Source organism: Chinchilla lanigera, unplaced genomic scaffold (genome assembly GCF_000276665.1).
Source record: "Chinchilla lanigera isolate Chin_1 unplaced genomic scaffold, ChiLan1.0 scaffold00024, whole genome shotgun sequence".
Classification (NCBI taxonomy): Eukaryota; Metazoa; Chordata; class Mammalia; order Rodentia; family Chinchillidae; genus Chinchilla; species Chinchilla lanigera.
Genome location: NW_004955425.1, coordinates 5,850,870 through 5,869,046, shown reverse-complemented (window position 1 = coordinate 5,869,046; position 18,177 = coordinate 5,850,870). Strand labels below are relative to the sequence as shown.

Below are 18,177 nucleotides of genomic sequence, written 5' to 3'. Positions count from 1 at the left end.
TAGGGACCTCACGGGCACTGGGTGTGACTCACGTAGCTGCGTCTCCCCTGTAGTGACAAAATACCTTGCAAAAGGCAAGTGATACAGGCATTTTACTTTCTAAAAAATAGAATCTCTTTTAAAAACATGGGTTCTGGAGTTAGGTGCATACGTGCTTAAAACCCAAGTCTAATCTGTCTGAATTTTAGAAAGTTACTGACCTTCTTAAGACACAGTTACCTTGTTTCCATAATATGAGGATAACCCTCAGTGTCTGGTTGTAAGCATGGGAGGGAGGAAAGCTCCTTTTCCACGGAGGAGATGCTTCCTCTTCACTGCCAGGACGGGGGGTACTGCAGTGATGCCTTAGACCCCTCATCGCACCTCACCAGCCCCTTCACCCAGCAGTGTTTATTAGGTGGGGCTGACACAGGGCAGCGCACAGCCCACATTCGCGGTGGTTGTTCTGAGTGGGGCTCCCGCCTCTGTGCTTTCTCACATTCATGGATCTGTGAGCATTAACGGAGCACATTCACTGCTTGTGATCTAACTGTAGACAGAGAAATGGGGCTGGATGAGGGCTTCAAATTTAACTTAGGTAGAACTGAAAGTCCTTGTCTATTACTTTATGCTAGCCTGCTTCCTTCTCTCCCTCCCTATCCTCTCTCCTTCTCTTTCTCTTTATTTCTCTTTTTTTCCATCTCTCCATCTCTCTGTCTCTGTCTCTCTCTGTCTCTCTCTCTCTCTCTCTCTGATCTTTACAGGCCACAGACCCCTAGGAGTGTCCAAGTATTTTTCTACTAAGCTCAGTGGTCCCCAAAGGTGGGTAACAAAGTCTAAATTTGGAGAAAGTCATAGAAAAATCTGGCAAATTCTATAGTAGAGTTTAAAGATTAAGAGAGTTGATGTTTCATAATCTTCGTTACAGAAAATTTCAAACTCCAACTGAAACAGGGAGATAACAAAAGACCTCGCCCTTCCTCCAGCAGTATTGGCACATCCTTGGAGGGGGGAAATGAAGCAGGAGATAACAGACACCTGGGAGAATGAACCACTAGCCCTTCACGCTGGTGCGGCTGGGCTTAGGTTCTGCTCCCTAAGGCTTGGCCCTCATTGTCCTAACCTAACAAGGAGTACCCAACAGTTACCTACACGAGCAGTTTCTGTAAAGCATGATGTTGAGGATGCGCAGGACCCTGCGGGAAGAGGAGGGGATTTCTCAGAGTGACACTCAGGGGAGGGGAGCGTGGGACATGTCCTGACCAAGAGTGTTACAGAGCGGACAGACAGCCCGGGAAAAACAGCCACGCCTAGGAGGGAGCAGGAAAGAGTCAGTGACGGACATGACAGCCAAGGCCAGGGCACTGGAGGCTCAACAAACAAAGGCCTCACTGAATAGGCGACATTTTCTTGCTCCAAAATAAGTCAGACCTCTCTGAAGAATGTCTCTGTTCTGTTTAAAGTTACAATTAAAGGTGCTTACAAAAGTATGCCCGGTACATGCCCCGAGTTCCTATTGGCCCACGTCTAAATCAAGCTCCTGCTTACAGGTTGATCTCAAATTGGCTGAGATGTATTCTTTTTTGTTGTTGTTGTTGTTTTTGTTTTTGTTTTCCGGTACCAGGAATCGAACTCAGGACCTTGCACTTGCCAGGCAGGTGCTGTGCCGCTGAGCCAAATCCCCAGCCCCATCTTTTTTGTGTATAAAAATCCCTCAACAAAATCACTTTGACAACATATTCAGCCCACCCCACCAGGTTCAGTAACCGAGGGCTCTACAATAAATGCTGCCTTCTGCTTTTGCGCTACAATAATTTCTCAGTCTGCTTTTGACTCTCTGCTTTGCAGTTCTTTCTGGGTTGAGAGAAGAACCCACCAGCCAGATGGTAACAATACAAACACAACCAGAGCAACACATTTAATCCCCATGGGCTTTTCTCCTAGTTTCCACACTTACCAAGCCATGGCTGACATGATCAGTGTTGCATTTTTACTCTTAATCACTAACTCCTTGCAACTATTCTCAATTGTCTAAGAACTTGATAGGAGATTAGTGACTAATAGGCATTCTATGATTAAATGAGCAAATATATAGGAAGGTTACCTGGAACATAAGAAACTTCTACCCAAAACAGTTTTGATCAAGATTACTTAGATGCAATGATGAAGATCATTTTCCTTGTACAACTGTCTGCTGGACTGGCAAGATCAAACTGCTGAAGGCAATAGAAACTCACTGGTGAGAAACCAGGAGTGCTTAATTCCAGTCGCCTTGACCCACAGACTTTTCTTCAAATCGTGCTACGTCTTTCACCTTTGAATTACTTACCTCCAGCCTGAGGCGCTGGGACACCATGCCGATGTCAATGCTGACAAAAGCTACTCGATTTGACCCATCAGGCTCCGCCATGACGAAAGCACGACTGTACAACCGCGTGAGCAGGCCTTGTGCGTTCTGACCAGCTTTGGCATAGCCCATCTAAAGAGAAAACGAGACTCAGGGCCATTCTGTCTCTCTCCCGTGATACCAGCAGCCAGGCACAAATGTACAAGAATAGACTTCTTCAGAGAGACAAAGATAAAATCTATATGATACTGTGGCTCCAGGTGCGATGAAATGTATTTTCCAAAATATAAATAAATAAATACACCAAATAATAATAGAAACTTAAATCTTGCAGAAAAATGTGAAGGCACAGGATGGGTCAGACTGGCAGAATGTGTTCTCATGCATTAGGGCAGGGAGGGGGCTGATGTGGCTTGGGATAGAATTTCGGAATAATGATTATTACACTCTGGGCCTTTGGGGGCCTCTCTGTTCTTTGAAATGGAAGTTTTTTCCTGTTTTTCTTCTTCAAGCTCCACACGGCTGAGGAACATCATGAAGACTGGACATGCCTCCGTGTTGGTTGTTTAGTGTGTGATTTCTTTTTTCTGAGGAAAATGCCATCTTGGCTTTTACCACATTACTGCTCACGGAGTTCAGCCAAATCAGTCACATAGGCCAACTCCAAGCCCCTGCATTGGCCACGTCATAAAACTCACACATCAAAATTATACTCAGGTCTTTAGAACACCCCTCCCCTGTCGGCCTTCCCCTCTTGAGAGTGTTCATTTAGGGTTCACATTGCCAGAGAACTTTTTAGATCAGACAGCTTGGAACAATTAGAATCTAAGATTAATTGCTAAGTGAAAACAAATCCCATCTGACAATATCAAACTGTGGTTCCCTAGGGAGGTGCTGACATAAATAAGCATTTCTATCTAGGCATTTCCAGTAGGAACTACCCAAAAGGTTACATGCCGGCAGACAGCACACTACCCTGACCCACAGAAGTTGCTTGATGTTGGCCAACACTAGATTCCCAATTTTAACTGCAGTCACTTGCATTTTTCAAGTGAGAGATTTAAAGCCTTAAACCTTCAATTCACAGATTTTCTGGTTTGTCTTGACAAAACCCTATAATAAAGAAGTCTTGAGCTCACAGCTCTACTCATACTGATTGATCAATTCACTTTTCAAAGGAGTTGTGGCTGGGGCTGGGGATTTAGTTCAGCAGCACAGTGCCTGCCTGGCAAGAGCAAGGTCATGAGTTCGATTCCTGGTACTGGAAAAAAAAAATCAAAAAAAAAATTTTTAAGAAAAAACAAAGGAGTTGGGTTGACTAAAAGCTTTCCTCTTCCTTATAGGATGCTATTCTTTGTGCTAGACGGCAGAGTCCATTGAAAAGCTAGGAGATGATGATGTAATAGTCAGGGATGAATGCAGGAAGCAAAATAACAAAATCTATTTGTTTCTCCTGAAGAAAATCATTTACCTACCAAATTGATGTCTGATACTTGTCCTGTGCAGTCAGCTCGCCCAACACCAATATGGTAGCCACTGAAGTTCTGAAAGAGAGGAGGCTCTGGGGTCGCTGAAGAGGCGTGGGTGGCTGTGGGACACTCGCTTGCTGGGGTGTGTTGAGTGGTTAAGAAATCATGGCTTCCTGAATCTAAAACAGAGTAAGATATTTGAGAACAATAACTCAATAGGCTTAATTGTCTGCTTCCATTAAAATACATAGGTTCAGGTTTCTAAGGAAAAAAAATCTGTGTCCATTCTCTGATAATAAGATACACACTGAAAAACATCACATAAACTTGTTTAAAATCATGATTCGAAGTAGGATCTTCTTCCTGGACTAGAGATGTTTAAGACTAACAGTTCTAGGCCTTTGTGAAATATCCTCCAACTTCCCATCATGAGTGCTTCGTCGTCACACTCACTCATGCCATTTGCGTCCCCTGCTTTTCTGTTTCAAAGAAACAAAACAGATCCCAGATTCCCACCATACAACCCGCTAAATCCAAACTCTGGCAACTTGTTCCCTCCATTTTCTTTCTGCAGACCCCTCACTCCATTCCTCTCCACCGGCCCGTTTCCACTACTGCCTTCACACGGACGCCACAGCTGTGTCTGCTGTGCTCTGGTTCTTCTTGGTCTTCTAGAGACTTTTGGCAGTGCCGTTGGATCCCTGTGAACTTGGGGATGTGATCCCACTTTAATCACTGTCATACCCACAGGGGCGTGTGTGTGCACACAGATTGTATTTTAAACACACACGAATGTCAAGGAGGCACAGTGACATTCCGATCAAGAGGCAAATGTTAAAAACAAATTGCCTGAGTTTGAAATCCTACTCTACCAGTAATCAAACAAATTGCCTTACTTATTTTGTCCCAGTTTTCTCATTTATGTAATGGACACAATATAAATGCTTTCTGGGGTTCTTTTGAACAACAAATGTGCTGGTACATTTTAAACCTTAGAACAATGGCTGCTACACAGCTTTCATTTTCTTTACATATTTAGATATTATTTATAATATATACATAATATATATCTGTTTGCTTGTTTGTTTGTTTATTTCAAGCCCCAAACAATACCTAAGAGCAGTCAGTGTGACAAGGCATTAGTGGTCACAAAGTATCAAAGGAATTACAGCTAACTTCTGGGATTCTAACATTTCGGAGCTAAAAATATTTTACAAGGGGCTGGGGATTTAGCTCAGCAGCACAGCGCCTGCCTGGCAAGTGCAAGGTCATGAGTTCAATTCCCAGTACCAGAAAAAAAAAACAAAAACCAACAAACAAAAAAAAATATTTTACTGACAAGGAAAATAAAACTTGAAGAAGTGACCTAAGTAAGATTTCATAAAGAACATGAGTCAGGTGCCCAAACCAGGTCTTTACGCACAATCTAATGCTTTTTCCACCAAATTCTATGTGAAGTTAAAACCTGTCCTATCCCCAGATCCACATTTTCTACTCAACATCAAATATTGCAAGGAGAGAAGCAATATTTCTGATTTTGCCTCACAGCTACCAACACAGAAATGTGATACCAACTAAAGCCAAACCTAGCACATAGCCATGGGCAACTTCTTCACAATCTCGAATTCTCAGTCTCCCATCTGTGAAAGGGCACTATAACTAACTACAAATTCCTGCCTCTATAGGAGTTTTGTGATGAGAAAATGGTATAGAGCCCTACTATATTGTTCCATACAAATAAACCAGAGTAATTACTACTGTGAGATACTATGAGTATAATTATTAGTAACCTCCCTGAGTCTCTAATTTTGGGAGCTAAAACTAAGTCCTGAGCCAGGACATGATAGAGAATATGCTGGGAAAGAGAAGAGGCCACAAAAGAAAAAACTAATTTTAAAAATTCCACCTCTGAGCTGGGAGTGTTGACACATGCCTGTAATCCCAGCTACTTGAGAGGGTAGGACAGGAGGATCACAATTTCAAGTCCAGCCTGGGCAAGTTGGCAAGATTTTGTCTCAGAATGAAAAATAACAAGTACTGGAGGTGGAGCTCAGTAGGGTAGCTTCCCTGGGTTTGATCCCTAGTATGGAGGGGGTGGGGGAGAGTCCCTCTCCATCTCATTTTGTCTGAAGCCACCTCTCCCTTCACTTTGGTCAAAGCACACAATCCCTACCTGTCTTCTCAGTTCACAAGTATGTACCTTAACACTGAACAGAGACTATGTATATCATAGACCCACTACCAGTTTTACCTGTAGATGTATTCCACATAGTTTCAAAATTACATTTGTTTCTAATAGCACACACAAAAATATCCCAGTTTTCAAGTTCTCTTCAAAATTCAGGAGATCTAAGACCATGAAACACTGGGACAACAAGCACTCAGGAGAGTAGACCCCCTTCTGCAGAACTGCACCTGCTCCTATACTGTTCTCTCTTCACTCTACATTATTTACAGAGCTTGATTGCCCTGCATAAGGATTTGAGACTGAGGCTTGCTTCTTTAAAGCTTTCAATAATCTACCAGCCATCAGCAGTACAGTTATCCTAGCTATCCCTATATATGTATATGTATGTATGTATGTATATATATGCACCCTTCCTTCTTTCTTTCTTTTTCTTCTGTCCCTCATCCCAGTTGTTCCTTCCTTTGAGCAATTTCTTTCCCTTTCATATTATCTATTGTATGTTTGGGGTTTTATTTACTCTTTCAGGTTCTTAAACTAAGGAGACAATATGATGTTTACACATGTGGGTCCTATTTAGTTCACTTATGAGTATGGTCTCTAGTTGCATCCATTTACCTATAAAAGCCTTGAGTTTATCTTTTTTACAGCTGAACAATACTCCATTGTATAAAAATACCACATCTTTTTATCCATTCCTCAGCTGATGGGCATTTGGGTTATTCCCAAGATTTAGCTAAGACAAATTATGTTGCTGTGAACATGGGTGCACATATATCACTGTGGTATGATATTTCCACAGACCAAATATTTTGTTCTTCTTCTGTCTCCAGGAAACAATGATGCCAACAAGGAAATAAAGGGAAAGAGTAGAGGCTGGGAGCAAAAGCTGATATTGCTGGGCTCTGAACAATCTTGATTTGTGCTTAAGTTGATGGAAAAGCTAAAGGCAAATATGGTCATGTGCTTTTTAATAGGCTACTTGAGAGCAAAGGTAAACTTGATAAAAATTGCTATCAATGCAAGAAGAGTAATTAAAGGAAACAAAGATGGCCATCCAAACCACTGAAGTACACACTGAGCTATCAGCAGACATCTTGTCTTGATATCCCCAGTAATCAAAAAATTTTCTGCAGATGTAGCAAAAGTATCCCAGAGGGCCAGTGACACTTGCCTTTGTGGTTTTCAATGGTCCCACTGGTGATAAACAAGAGGCTGAGAAGTGCCACAGTGATGGCAGTCATCATCACAAGGAGGAAAATCAGGAATGTCTCCAGCATGGAGAAGGTGCGCTTCGCCATTTCTCCTGAGATGAAGCAGAAATGGAAGAAGAAACATGAGAGAGGAAGAAAAAGGCCAAGTCACAAATTAAAATGCATGCACTTCAAACTGCCCAAGGGTAATAGAAATTAGCGCTCTCATATTAATTAACAGACTCCACCAAGGCTGGGAAGTAGAGCGCACCTACCTCTAGCTCCATATTTCAAGCCCATGACAGCCAAGCCCAGCCAATCACAACACATTCTGAGAAGGTGCGAGTATGGTTGCAAACCACAGCACAACACTCCTCCTGCAACCACCACCTAGGACTTGGCTCTGGCAGCTGAGTTAAATCTATTTCCTCCTCTTGACTCAAGGGTACTGCTTCCTTTATGACAGTGATGGCTGCTGATGGGTCTGCACATAGGCCGGGGCCAGGAATGCTGCCAGAAAAGATGCTTGCTACACACACACTGCTGTGTGCAGGAGAAAAGTGACTGGGGTTAGAGCTATACTCCATGTCCTTAGCAAAATTATCTTCTCCAGATGGAGGCTGAAGCCTATAACTTTGGTCTTTGTGTACTAATTTTCAATTATTACCTGGTGAGGAGAGGATATAGGAGAGGGGGTTGGCATTTCTAGTCTCAGGTGTTACTAAAATTTCTCTTTCGGTGATCAGAATTATCCCACTCGTGTTGCATTCTATGCTGTGTAAATGCACTTTTTATAGGTTCCTCTCAATGTTTTTGAGAAATCAGCTTTCAGAGGGGGGCTATGAAAGCTAAAAATCTCATGTACTGCAATAAGAAGTATAATATAGTGGTTAGAAACTGAAATCTAATTCCAGCTTAAGTCTCACTCCTGCCACTGACTGGATCACCTTAGGAAATCCTCCTTCAATACTCAATCTGTTTCTCCATCTCCAAATAGGGATACGATGATAATTCTAGAGCGTGGCTCATAGATTTTCTCTAAAAATAAGATGATATGATGCAAGTAACACTTACTTTCTTCCACAGGATGTAGTAAGTGTTCAAAATGCTAGCGCTTATCATTAGGTTTCAGAGTAACAAAGACTCGGTGCCCCTGTCTTTGAAAGAGGAATTATAAGAAGCTAATGCTAAGGGATGATCAGAGTCAGAGATGAGATCTTCAAAGTCCATTTTCCTAACTCGTGCATTAGGATATCTGAGCAATAATATGCACTTGGGATTCCAGGACCTTTCCTCGACCTTGTGCCTGTGATGTTGCTAAACATCATGGCCCAAGCAACCTTTTGTTTTGTTTCAATTTCACCTACTTGAAAAATTAAAAGACAATTTGTATAGTTTCATTGTAAAGATAGAGTTTGCATTTATAAATCTGAAAGTTCACATTTTCTCTCACAGTCAAAATATGGCAGCAGCTACTGTTCTGTTTGGGTAGAGCAAGCACTCTTCAATGTGCTAATCACAATGTGCTAATCACCAGCCGGCCTTATCCCATTAAATCAGGTCCTGCTCTATGCAGGCATTTGATTTTGCAATCCTAGGTCTAGAGGTAAAACATCAATATGACAGCAAACTCTTCAGAGGTAGGACAGAATGAGGTTGATCAGAGATACTGGACATCTCCTTACATCTCCTGGGTACTGGAAAACTTTCCTCATCCTTTTATCGCCACCACAATCACCACAATCTCAAATTTAGGACAAAACTAGTTCCACTGGTGTCTTCCTCCCAACTTCTATCATCAGTCCCAGGAATCCCAAAGCACACCAAAGACATACTTCTAAAAGTTTGATAACTAAAAGGACGTATTAGACTGTAGCTGCTTTCCCACAGAAAACTTCAAAACCATTACACCAGTTCCTGTTTAAGGCTTTATTTTCTATGAGCCTTCTTCCAAGCCAAGATGACCAACAACTGGATGTCCCAAACCCACAGCATCAACACAAAGACTGTGTGTGTAAATGTAGTCATGCAATACCAGCCTGTGTATCAAATTGGTGGTACAAATTTATATATGTATATGTACTTTTATTACATGAAATTTAATTTTGTTATATACTGTATATAGCTATAGAGATACATAGATTTTTTTTTTTTTTGGCTAGTTTTTGCTCTACCAAACGGATAACCACTGCCAACCTTCTAGATAAGACAACAATGGCATTTGATTCTACATAAAAATTTCTACCTCTTCCTCAGACTTGAATGATCTACCACACACATTTCACCACTCAGTTTAGCTGCCACAATTGCAACCAAGACATTAATAATCTTTTGAAACTATGTTGGCTAACTTTACCATCACCTTTAGTGAAATCAGAATGTAGGTCAGCACTAGTTATTTCTCCTTGAAGATTAAAATGTGAACTTGAGCACGAAGCAGAATGTAAATGCACCTTCAAGAGCTGAGCCCATGATTACATCTGAAGTGATTCTAGATTTCATAATTATTCCCACTTAATCTGTCACAACCTACAAGCTCAGTGATGAGACTCTAGTGACACAATAGCAAGCTATTTAACATATCGTTTATCACACTGGAGTCCCTGCTTTTCAAGGTGTCAGTAAAAAGTAACAATTTGGAAAACTGGGTTTTGAAAGCTATGAAAATTAAGCGGAAGCTTTAAGATTTTCTCAAGATCTCTGACACAGTAAGGTGACTCTTGCTTCCCTTTCTTCCCTCCCTCTCCAACAAAACAATCATTCTTACCTGATTCTACTACTCAGGAGAGTATCTGTATTCTAGTAAAGCAAAGCGCTCTTCAGAACCTGGTTCCCTTCGCACATTGCTGGGCTTAGACGTCTCAGCACTTGGAAACCTGCTGAAGAAAGAGTTTTATAGTCACATCCAGGACATTAGCATACCTTTGTAGGCTTGGTACCAGGATAAGATTAAAGTGTATTGATAAAAAAAAGGTTAATGTGCAAATTCTCCCAGGACAACTGTTGTTGGAGACAGAAATTGCAGAAGGCCTCCTAGACTGAAGGTCATTTCAAACCTTATACAACTCTTCCGGCATAACAAGTTCTGTGGAAAGCCTGAAAGCCAGCAATCCAGAGCGCTCTCTCGCACTCTCTCTCTCTCTCTCACACACACACACACACAAAAAAAAAAAAGCCAGTAAAATATTAAGAAGTAATTATCTGGTGATGGATGGTTTTGGTTTTCGTCTTTTTGCCTCTTGGTGTTTTCTGAAATAGCCATTCATCATTTTGTAACGGGGAAAATAAAATGTCTTTCCTTCTCATAGAGAATGTATTCTACCAAATAGTATGAGAAACAGTGGCCCACAAGAGACAAAGAAAACAAGAAATGTGCCGACTCTCCTGCTTGTTTGTTTATTTGTTTATGTTTCCTAGTAACTCGCAGGTCTCCAGAATCCCACTTATATAGGCTGTTAAATTCTTTGCAGAGTGAAAAAAGAGACCAGCCCCTAAAGTTCCAGTTGAAATACTAGAGCTATAAATGCCTTTGGCGAGGTCATTACTAATGCATCTCAGATGTTTTTCAGCTCCTACTGAAGGAAATGGGTTAAATCACGGTAGTAACCAATTTTGATATTGACTATGTAGAATCCTAGGTTACAAGCAACAGAAAATAAATCTATCTAATTTAAGGTGGGTAGAGCAGGCAAATTTATGGCAAAAAAAGCTAAGATCAAGCTCAGGAAGGCCAGAAATCAGGAAGGCTCTGTATATCTAGAGATAGGATCAAGGCTGTGGGACCATCTCTCTGCAGCACTGCCGTTGAGATGGACGCTTCTCAGGTACCGTAGTTCTCTGAGTTGCTCCCCCCAGGGTTGGATTCTGGCTAGCCCACCTCAGGTCATTTACTGACCCTTGCCTTTGAGAAAACTTCAGTGAAAATCTTAATAAGAACATGTACAGAGGGAAGGACAGTTTTCCCAAATGAAATCAAGATGGAAGAGATACTGGATAGATGAAAACGGTCCACTAGTGAAGTGCCGCTGGGTTTCCTTCTCTCGTTCTCCTCCTTTGCAGTGGGAGCCTCCAGGCTGACTCACGGCCTCCTCCAGACCTCTTGGGGTTTCTCATTCATCAGAAAAAGGAGCCACACTGTGGCCTTGTCTTAGTCACTTTCTCATTGCTGCTATACAATACAGGACGCCTACAGTTTAAAAGAGGAGAGACTTATTGGGGCTCGCAATTTTTAGAGGATTCATTGCACAGTTGGCCACCTCAAACACAGAATGGGTCTGCTGCAAAGGAAAGCTGCTCATGTCGTGGTAGCCAGGAAGCAGAGAGAAGGGAGAGATGAGGAAGGAAGATCCACTCTTCCAGGTCAAAACCACAGTGACTCCCCTGCAGCCAGTCCACCTTCCACTAACAGCAAGTTAGCTGGAACCTCCCGTGATCAAATCCTCTTCCCCGCACACAAGGCTTTTAGGGTGATTGTAGATCTAAACCACAACAGGCCCTTTCAAACAGTCCTGCTCAAGGGTGACACCCAATCCAGTCAGACAGCACCACTTTAACCAGTGGTCAGTAGGTTAGATAATGTACCACTGCTCTGAGCTAACATTTGAAGGCCCCTATCCGATCAATAAAGGGGTGAGAATCATGGAGATTCCACTTGTGGCAGAGGAGGAAAGATGTTGGGCCTAGGAGACATGGTGCCCTTTAAAAGAGCTGCTCTGACAGCCAGATACAAGACTACACTAGGGTGAGATGAAGATAGAGTCAGCGCAGATATTCTAGGTTGTGTGTGTATTTTGTGTCTGCCTGAGGGACACTCACATAAATCTTGTTACCAAGCATAAGCTAACTGCCCTTCTCTACCTCAAATATTCACTCACATCCGTATACTCTGTGCTTTTTATAGATGAGGAAATAGGCACAGAAAGATAAGTAGTTTATAGAAGAAAAAAAGAAGGTTAAAAGTGAGCATGGTTTGGCAGGGGTTATTGTAGAATGCAAGCCCAAGCCTCTGGACCCTAGATAAGACCTCTTACCCTTCATCAGATTACCACTATCTACATCACCTTGACCTGGTGATGGCATGGCAGCCTCTGGGGGTATGAAAGTCCACATGTTCACTCGTATTACAGTTGATGGAACAAAGCCATGTTCTCTGTGTTAGCACCCTCCCACACAGGAAGAAACTACCCATTGCAAATTAAAGGCAGCTAAGGAAACTGTATTCAAGCTAGATTTTTTCCCAGATCTCAACTCTTAAACCACTAAGTCATAATACTAGCATCACAAACTTGCTTAATATTTACTTATTCACGCCATTACCTTCAACATTTTTAAATGTTTTGATTAATATATAGTGACAGGACATACTTATGAAGTGTAATGTGATTTTCAATTCAGATAAAATGTGTACTAACCAAGTCAGAGTTACTAATGTTCCCACTGTGTATCATTAGTTTGTCTTCAAACCCTTCTCTTCTAGTTATTTACAAAACATAGATTATTGTAAGCAAAGTTTACTCACTGGCATAGAACACTAGAATTTCTTGACCAATCTAACCGAGTTAGTTTTTAAAAGATGCTAGGGAATCGATTCATTTTCTGAAAACTGATACCAAAAACTAGGGAGAAAGTAAGAAATAAAAAATTACTCTTCTTTTACTGTATAAACATATTTTGGGAAAGTCAATTAGTTGAGGAGGGACAATTTCTCACCCTGGAAGTATTATAGCTAGGAAATGCGGAGGAAATGACAGGTGTAATGGGGTTACAGAAAGTCTTACCTTGCCTTTCAAAAATTCTTATCAGAAAGTGAAACCCACATGGGAGCAGCCTCTAGATCTTAGTGCTTGTTCACAGGAAAAACAAACAGCATATGTCAGAGGGCACTGTGAGGATACAGTAAGCAAAATCCAGGCTGGGGAAAGCTCTGTAAAATGCATGACGTCATTTCCTTAACAAACAAACTCCAGTGGAGAAGGAAAGAAAGAAGGGCAAGAGCAGGAGGGAGAGGTGGAGATGTGAGCAAGAAGAGCAAGAATAAGATGAGTAGAGGAAGGGAGAAGAGGAAAGAGGGAAGAGAAAAGCTATAGAGTAAAAAAGCATTAAGAGACATCTCAATCAATGGTATTTTAAGCCCAAAACCAACATTATGTACAGCCTGATCCTTTTGAAGCTATGAGACAATCTAGGAAACTTCTATACTGTGTAGATGCTTTGCCAGTACTGAGGGATTATTGTTAAAGTGCTAGCATGATAAAGGTACTGTGATTATACTTTTTGAAGAATTTTTTAAGAACAAAAAATACAAAAATTGGATGGATGGATGGATGGGTGGATAGACAGTTTGAAGAGATGAGAAGACAGCTGAATGAGAAATAAAATTCTTTCTTTGCTATGCTGGTTGACAGGCAAAGGGTAGGTTGAAAACACTGTGGCAGATATCATGGAGTGTTTCACTCAATACACATGTGAGAAGCTAGTGAGCAGAAGTGGACACCCATTTGCCTTGATTTTCTCACGTGCTTAAGGTTCTGCTTTTCAGATGTACTGGGATGTGGCTCTGACTAGGAACTGACTGATACACTTGGAGAGAAGGGGTGTATGGGGCATCCACTGTACTAGGTTGGATCTTGGCAGCGTGACTCTCAGATGGCAGCCTACCAGCTGGTCCCTGACGGTGCAGTCTGCTTCCTTCTTCTGTAACCTTGACCAAGGCAGGCTGTCCCAAGGCAGCTCAGTTCTATGATTTAACCTGGAGAGCTGTTTCTGGGAGCTCATCCTTAACCCTCTGTCTTCAGCCTTCCCCACGATGCTGAGAGTTATCTCTACCTATCCTTTAATAAAGCCTTTTCTCTTTAAGCTCCTGGAGTGGATTCCGTTATTTCTAGCAAAGAACCTGTCCAAGCTAAATCTCACATTCCAAGAATCAGACTCAATTATATGCCAAGTTGTCTCTAAGAATATTTTTAAACTGAAAAGTAACAAGCTGTCTGACACAATAAGTTTTATTAGGTCCAAAAAAGCTTAGTTTAAAGTATGCAGGGTGAGGATTACCATCTCATGATAATGCACAGGAGAGAAAAAACTCCTTGAACCCAAAAACAGCTCCATAATTACTTCAGGAAAGATTCACCTTTCTACTTGCCTCAGTTTAACCTTTATTTCAACCAGCAAGTCGTGGAACAGCAGTCCCTTCCAATCTAGTTGGGATGTATGTTTTTTATTTAAGCACTTTTGAGCCCATCATGCGCCAAGTCTAAGGCTACAGCAAGGGATATGCCACAGTGAGCCGGGCAGGCCAGGTTCCCAAAGGAAGTCCCAGATTCAACCAAAGTTGCAGGGCAGGAAGAAAACAGAGCATGACAGAAGAGGACACCACCAATCTTCTCCCCTTGCCAAGAAATTCAGAAAACCCACAATCCTATCAAAGAATACAAGTAGATGCTGACAATCCTGCATTTTCCAGCACACAGGGAAAACTACATCAGAGTTTCTCTCTTTACATTTACCCTACTTCTGCCCTCAGTAAAAAGGAAAAAGATAAAAAGGCATTGAGGGGTGGGGAAGGGCTGGGATTTGAATTGAAAGATTATGATTTGTTTCCTGAATCTCTCTGAGATTTATTTTGCTTTTTATAAAAACAGAGATCTTAACAAGAAATTACCTTGTTTAAAGTTCTCTGCTGCTTGTTTGTTTGTTTATCTGCTGAGACAGGGTCTTGCCATGCAGTTCAGGCTGGTCTTGAACTCACCGAGTTGGCCTTGAACTCTTGGCAATCTTCCTGCGTTAGCCTCCCGAGTGCTAGGATTATAGGAGTGCAACACCATGCCCAGATCTCTGCTAATTTTGTAACAGGATACAGTTAATTATTACATTAGGTTAAGTGTGCATGCCCAAGACTGTGTACGTTTTGTGTGTTTTCAAACCTATAGCCCAGTTATCTTTTCTTGGTGCATCTCCTATGGCTGCTGATTCCAAAGATCTCCCTTATAGTTTGATAAGCTCTGCCTTGAAAGCAGAGTGTCTTTTGCTACTTTCAACACATTCAGAGGGTTTAAAATCTAGACAAAATTGAAATTGCAAAACCTCCCTATTTCTCCTTTTAGATATGCAGTACAGAGCTCCATAACCTTTTCAACAGTATTTGAGAATCATTCCCTAATGATTTGTCTTTTTCCAAAACCACAGATAAGAATTTCTTCCCCTTGGCAGTGACAAATGTGACTTGTTTGATATACAAGATTACAAAGGTAGACTGGGAGAAAGCAGGCCACAGCTGCATTTATCATCATTTCAGGGACAGCGTGACAATATCTTTTGATGTAGCTCTTGGCCTCTGCATACATTTCAGATTCTTAGCTAGATCTCCAGCCTGGACTGTGCACCAATGGGAAAAGTTCCACATTACCCTTCCATAGAACCTGGAAAAAGAAAGACTAAAAGAGAAAAATCTGATCATATTAAACTCCATCTTGACTCAGTTGGTATTTTCTCTCACTAATGCAGGGAAGAAGGAAGGAGAGGCCGAGCAGCGTTTGGCATGAAGCTATATTGTCTTTAACATATTGGACATGAAGAAACCTGAAGAGGAACCCTGAGTGGTAAAAATCACCCACTTCCCCGCCTGGAGCAAACTCACGGGCAACCATGCATTAGAGCAGCCCCGCTTAGATCAGTCATGAAACAAAAGGGAAAAGGAACCAGACAATCCCTTTGCCAGACAGAGCGGAAGTGTACCATTTCTCATGTTCTCTGTCGCTGCAGTTGTCTAAGCCTTCCCAAGGGCAATCCAATTAAGATGTAGGCATGTGGAAGAAGAAAAGATACTTGCTGTGGTACATACCTACCTGGAAGGTTAATGCCTGTAGGAGGATTTAGCACCTTAGGTTTGTCATTGATTTGAGATAGTGATAGAGCTAAGTGACATCTGAAATATCCAAGCTCAAAAGATATAACCAATGAAATAAGAGTGTCTATCTGATACTCCCTCTACTCTGTGGAGGCCAGCACCAAGCCTTGATGTGACCTGGAGACTGAGGTAGGACCTGAATCCAGAGGCAGAAAAGTTAGGGCTGGAAACCCGGACTTGAGATGAGTAAGCTCCCCAAGAGTCTGAGGAGCCAGCCAAGGAAAGTCTATGTAAGACAGCCAGATTAACAAGGGGAATCACCCGGGAATCTTGAATTTGAAGAAGTTGAAGACAAGATCCAACTTAGGTCAGAGCCCAGGCAGGGTCAGACAGGGACAGAATCAAAGCTACAGTTGATGAAGCACTAGACCAAAGGGGTTGGAGGGTGGGTACATGTCTTACACAAGCGGTATGCATAACTCCAGTTTATGAGTCAGTAAAATAGAGACTTGTATGGGTTGGGCTGGCTTATCTAGCCAGTACAAGAAAGATAATAATTAAAACAACAACAACTTTGTGAGCTCCTACATGTAGACACTTATCAAGCCAGGGAAAGAACAGTCACCTTTAAAAATTATTTTTAAAATAAAATGAAATAAACTTGAATTCTTGGTATGTTCCAGACACTGTCCCAAGAACATTGCTGAATTGCCCCATGTAGTAGTCATAATAATTCTATGAGGATCATACTATTCCATTCTGCAATTAACATTTGAATTGAAAAACTGAGCCACAGAGAAGTTAAATAAATACCCAAAGGCAACATAGGCAAGCTAGATTCAAAACCAGATCATCTGCCCTCAGAGTTCTCTAGCTTATTAGCTATTATGTACCATAAGTATGTGCCCTTTAGTAGTACCAACGTACTTGATAACCTCAGAATAACAATAAGATAATGCATACAAAATAATTAAAATCCACAACACCATTATAAAAAGAACTCAAACATTTAGACTCAGCGATTTAGAGAAGTAAAGATTCATCAAGGCCAAGCCCCTTATCACAGAGATAAAGTTAAGTTACTTGCCTAAGGTCACTGTGGTGAGTACTAGTAGCCCGCATTCAGATCTGCTTCTCTACACTTTCGTGGTAAATGGCAAGGTGATGTTTCCCCTTCCAGTGGTGACTGCCAAAAACCTGTGGATGGCAGTGACATTTGTCACTTCTAGACTGAACTATATCATATGGAGGCATCTGAGAGGGGGTGTGGTGTGAGTTGCGCATGGCCTGTCTTCCTCCGCCATGGTTACCATGCGTCCCAAATGCCAGGTTACAAGATCTCTGAGTCATCGCATGGAAGATACCAACCTGAGAATCATTAGACCAGGAGGAGGCTCAGCATGACAATAAGTAAATATTTGCATGTTAAGCAACAAAGGGGGGGGCAAACCTCCTACCCATCCTGATTAATACAACTGCAATGCCAGTTAATAAAAATGACTCAGCAAAATTATAAATCCTCTTTTGTAATTTCTCAGTCCAATAAACACCTTAAATCAAATGGTTTTATCTGTACTTTTCAAAAGCATTAAAATTTCTTTAATTCAATATCAAATTTCATGCAACTTCAACTCTGACATAACCAAAAATAGGAAGCAAATAAGAAATTCCTCCAAGTTGCAAAAATGCATGAAATAAAGCCCATCCCTTTTATGCCATGGGGCAAGCACTAAAATTCATTCAGATCATGATGAATTCTATTTTACATACAGTTCACACCAATTGTTCTTTTTCTTCTGATCATAAAAAATTAGAATAATCCAGGTTTTTGGAAACAAGCACACAGGCAGCAAAACTGAAAGCTGAAAGAGCTGGAAATGAAAATGGCTCAAAAAAAATATGCCTCAGTCCATTAGTGACTGGAGTGAAAATCTGGGTCATTTAAGAGCCTCTGAGATAGAAGAATGTGAAACATGTTTGAAAATACTTTTCTTCAAGATTGTTTATTTTGTTTTGTTTTTCCACTCTGGGATTTAAAATAAGGATATGCAAGTTTTAAAGCTACTAAAAACAAAACAAAAAAACAGAAACAAAGAGATAAACTAACCCATTTCAAAATGATACTTTTTTGTTAGGGTGGGCTTTGGGGAACTTTCCTG

General features: G+C 41.3%; 1 protein-coding gene across 2 annotated transcripts in view; it reads right to left on the bottom strand.

The window, feature by feature from the left end:
- Positions 1-18,177, bottom strand: part of Asah2 (N-acylsphingosine amidohydrolase (non-lysosomal ceramidase) 2) — a 91,537-nt gene that overhangs the window by 62,845 nt on the left and 10,515 nt on the right. Inside the window, exons 2-5 of one of the 2 annotated variants that reach the window (XM_005385898.2) lie at positions 9,941-10,052; positions 7,155-7,286; positions 3,802-3,974; positions 2,309-2,458 (exon numbers count right to left, since the gene is read on the bottom strand). In XM_005385898.2, the coding sequence (XP_005385955.1) occupies positions 2,309-2,458; positions 3,802-3,974; positions 7,155-7,281 (450 nt within the window). In that variant the 5' untranslated portion in view covers positions 7,282-7,286; positions 9,941-10,052. The remainder of the gene's footprint in view (positions 1-2,308; positions 2,459-3,801; positions 3,975-7,154; positions 7,287-9,940; positions 10,053-18,177) is intronic. The other variant, XM_013514922.1, reaches the window with a different exon arrangement.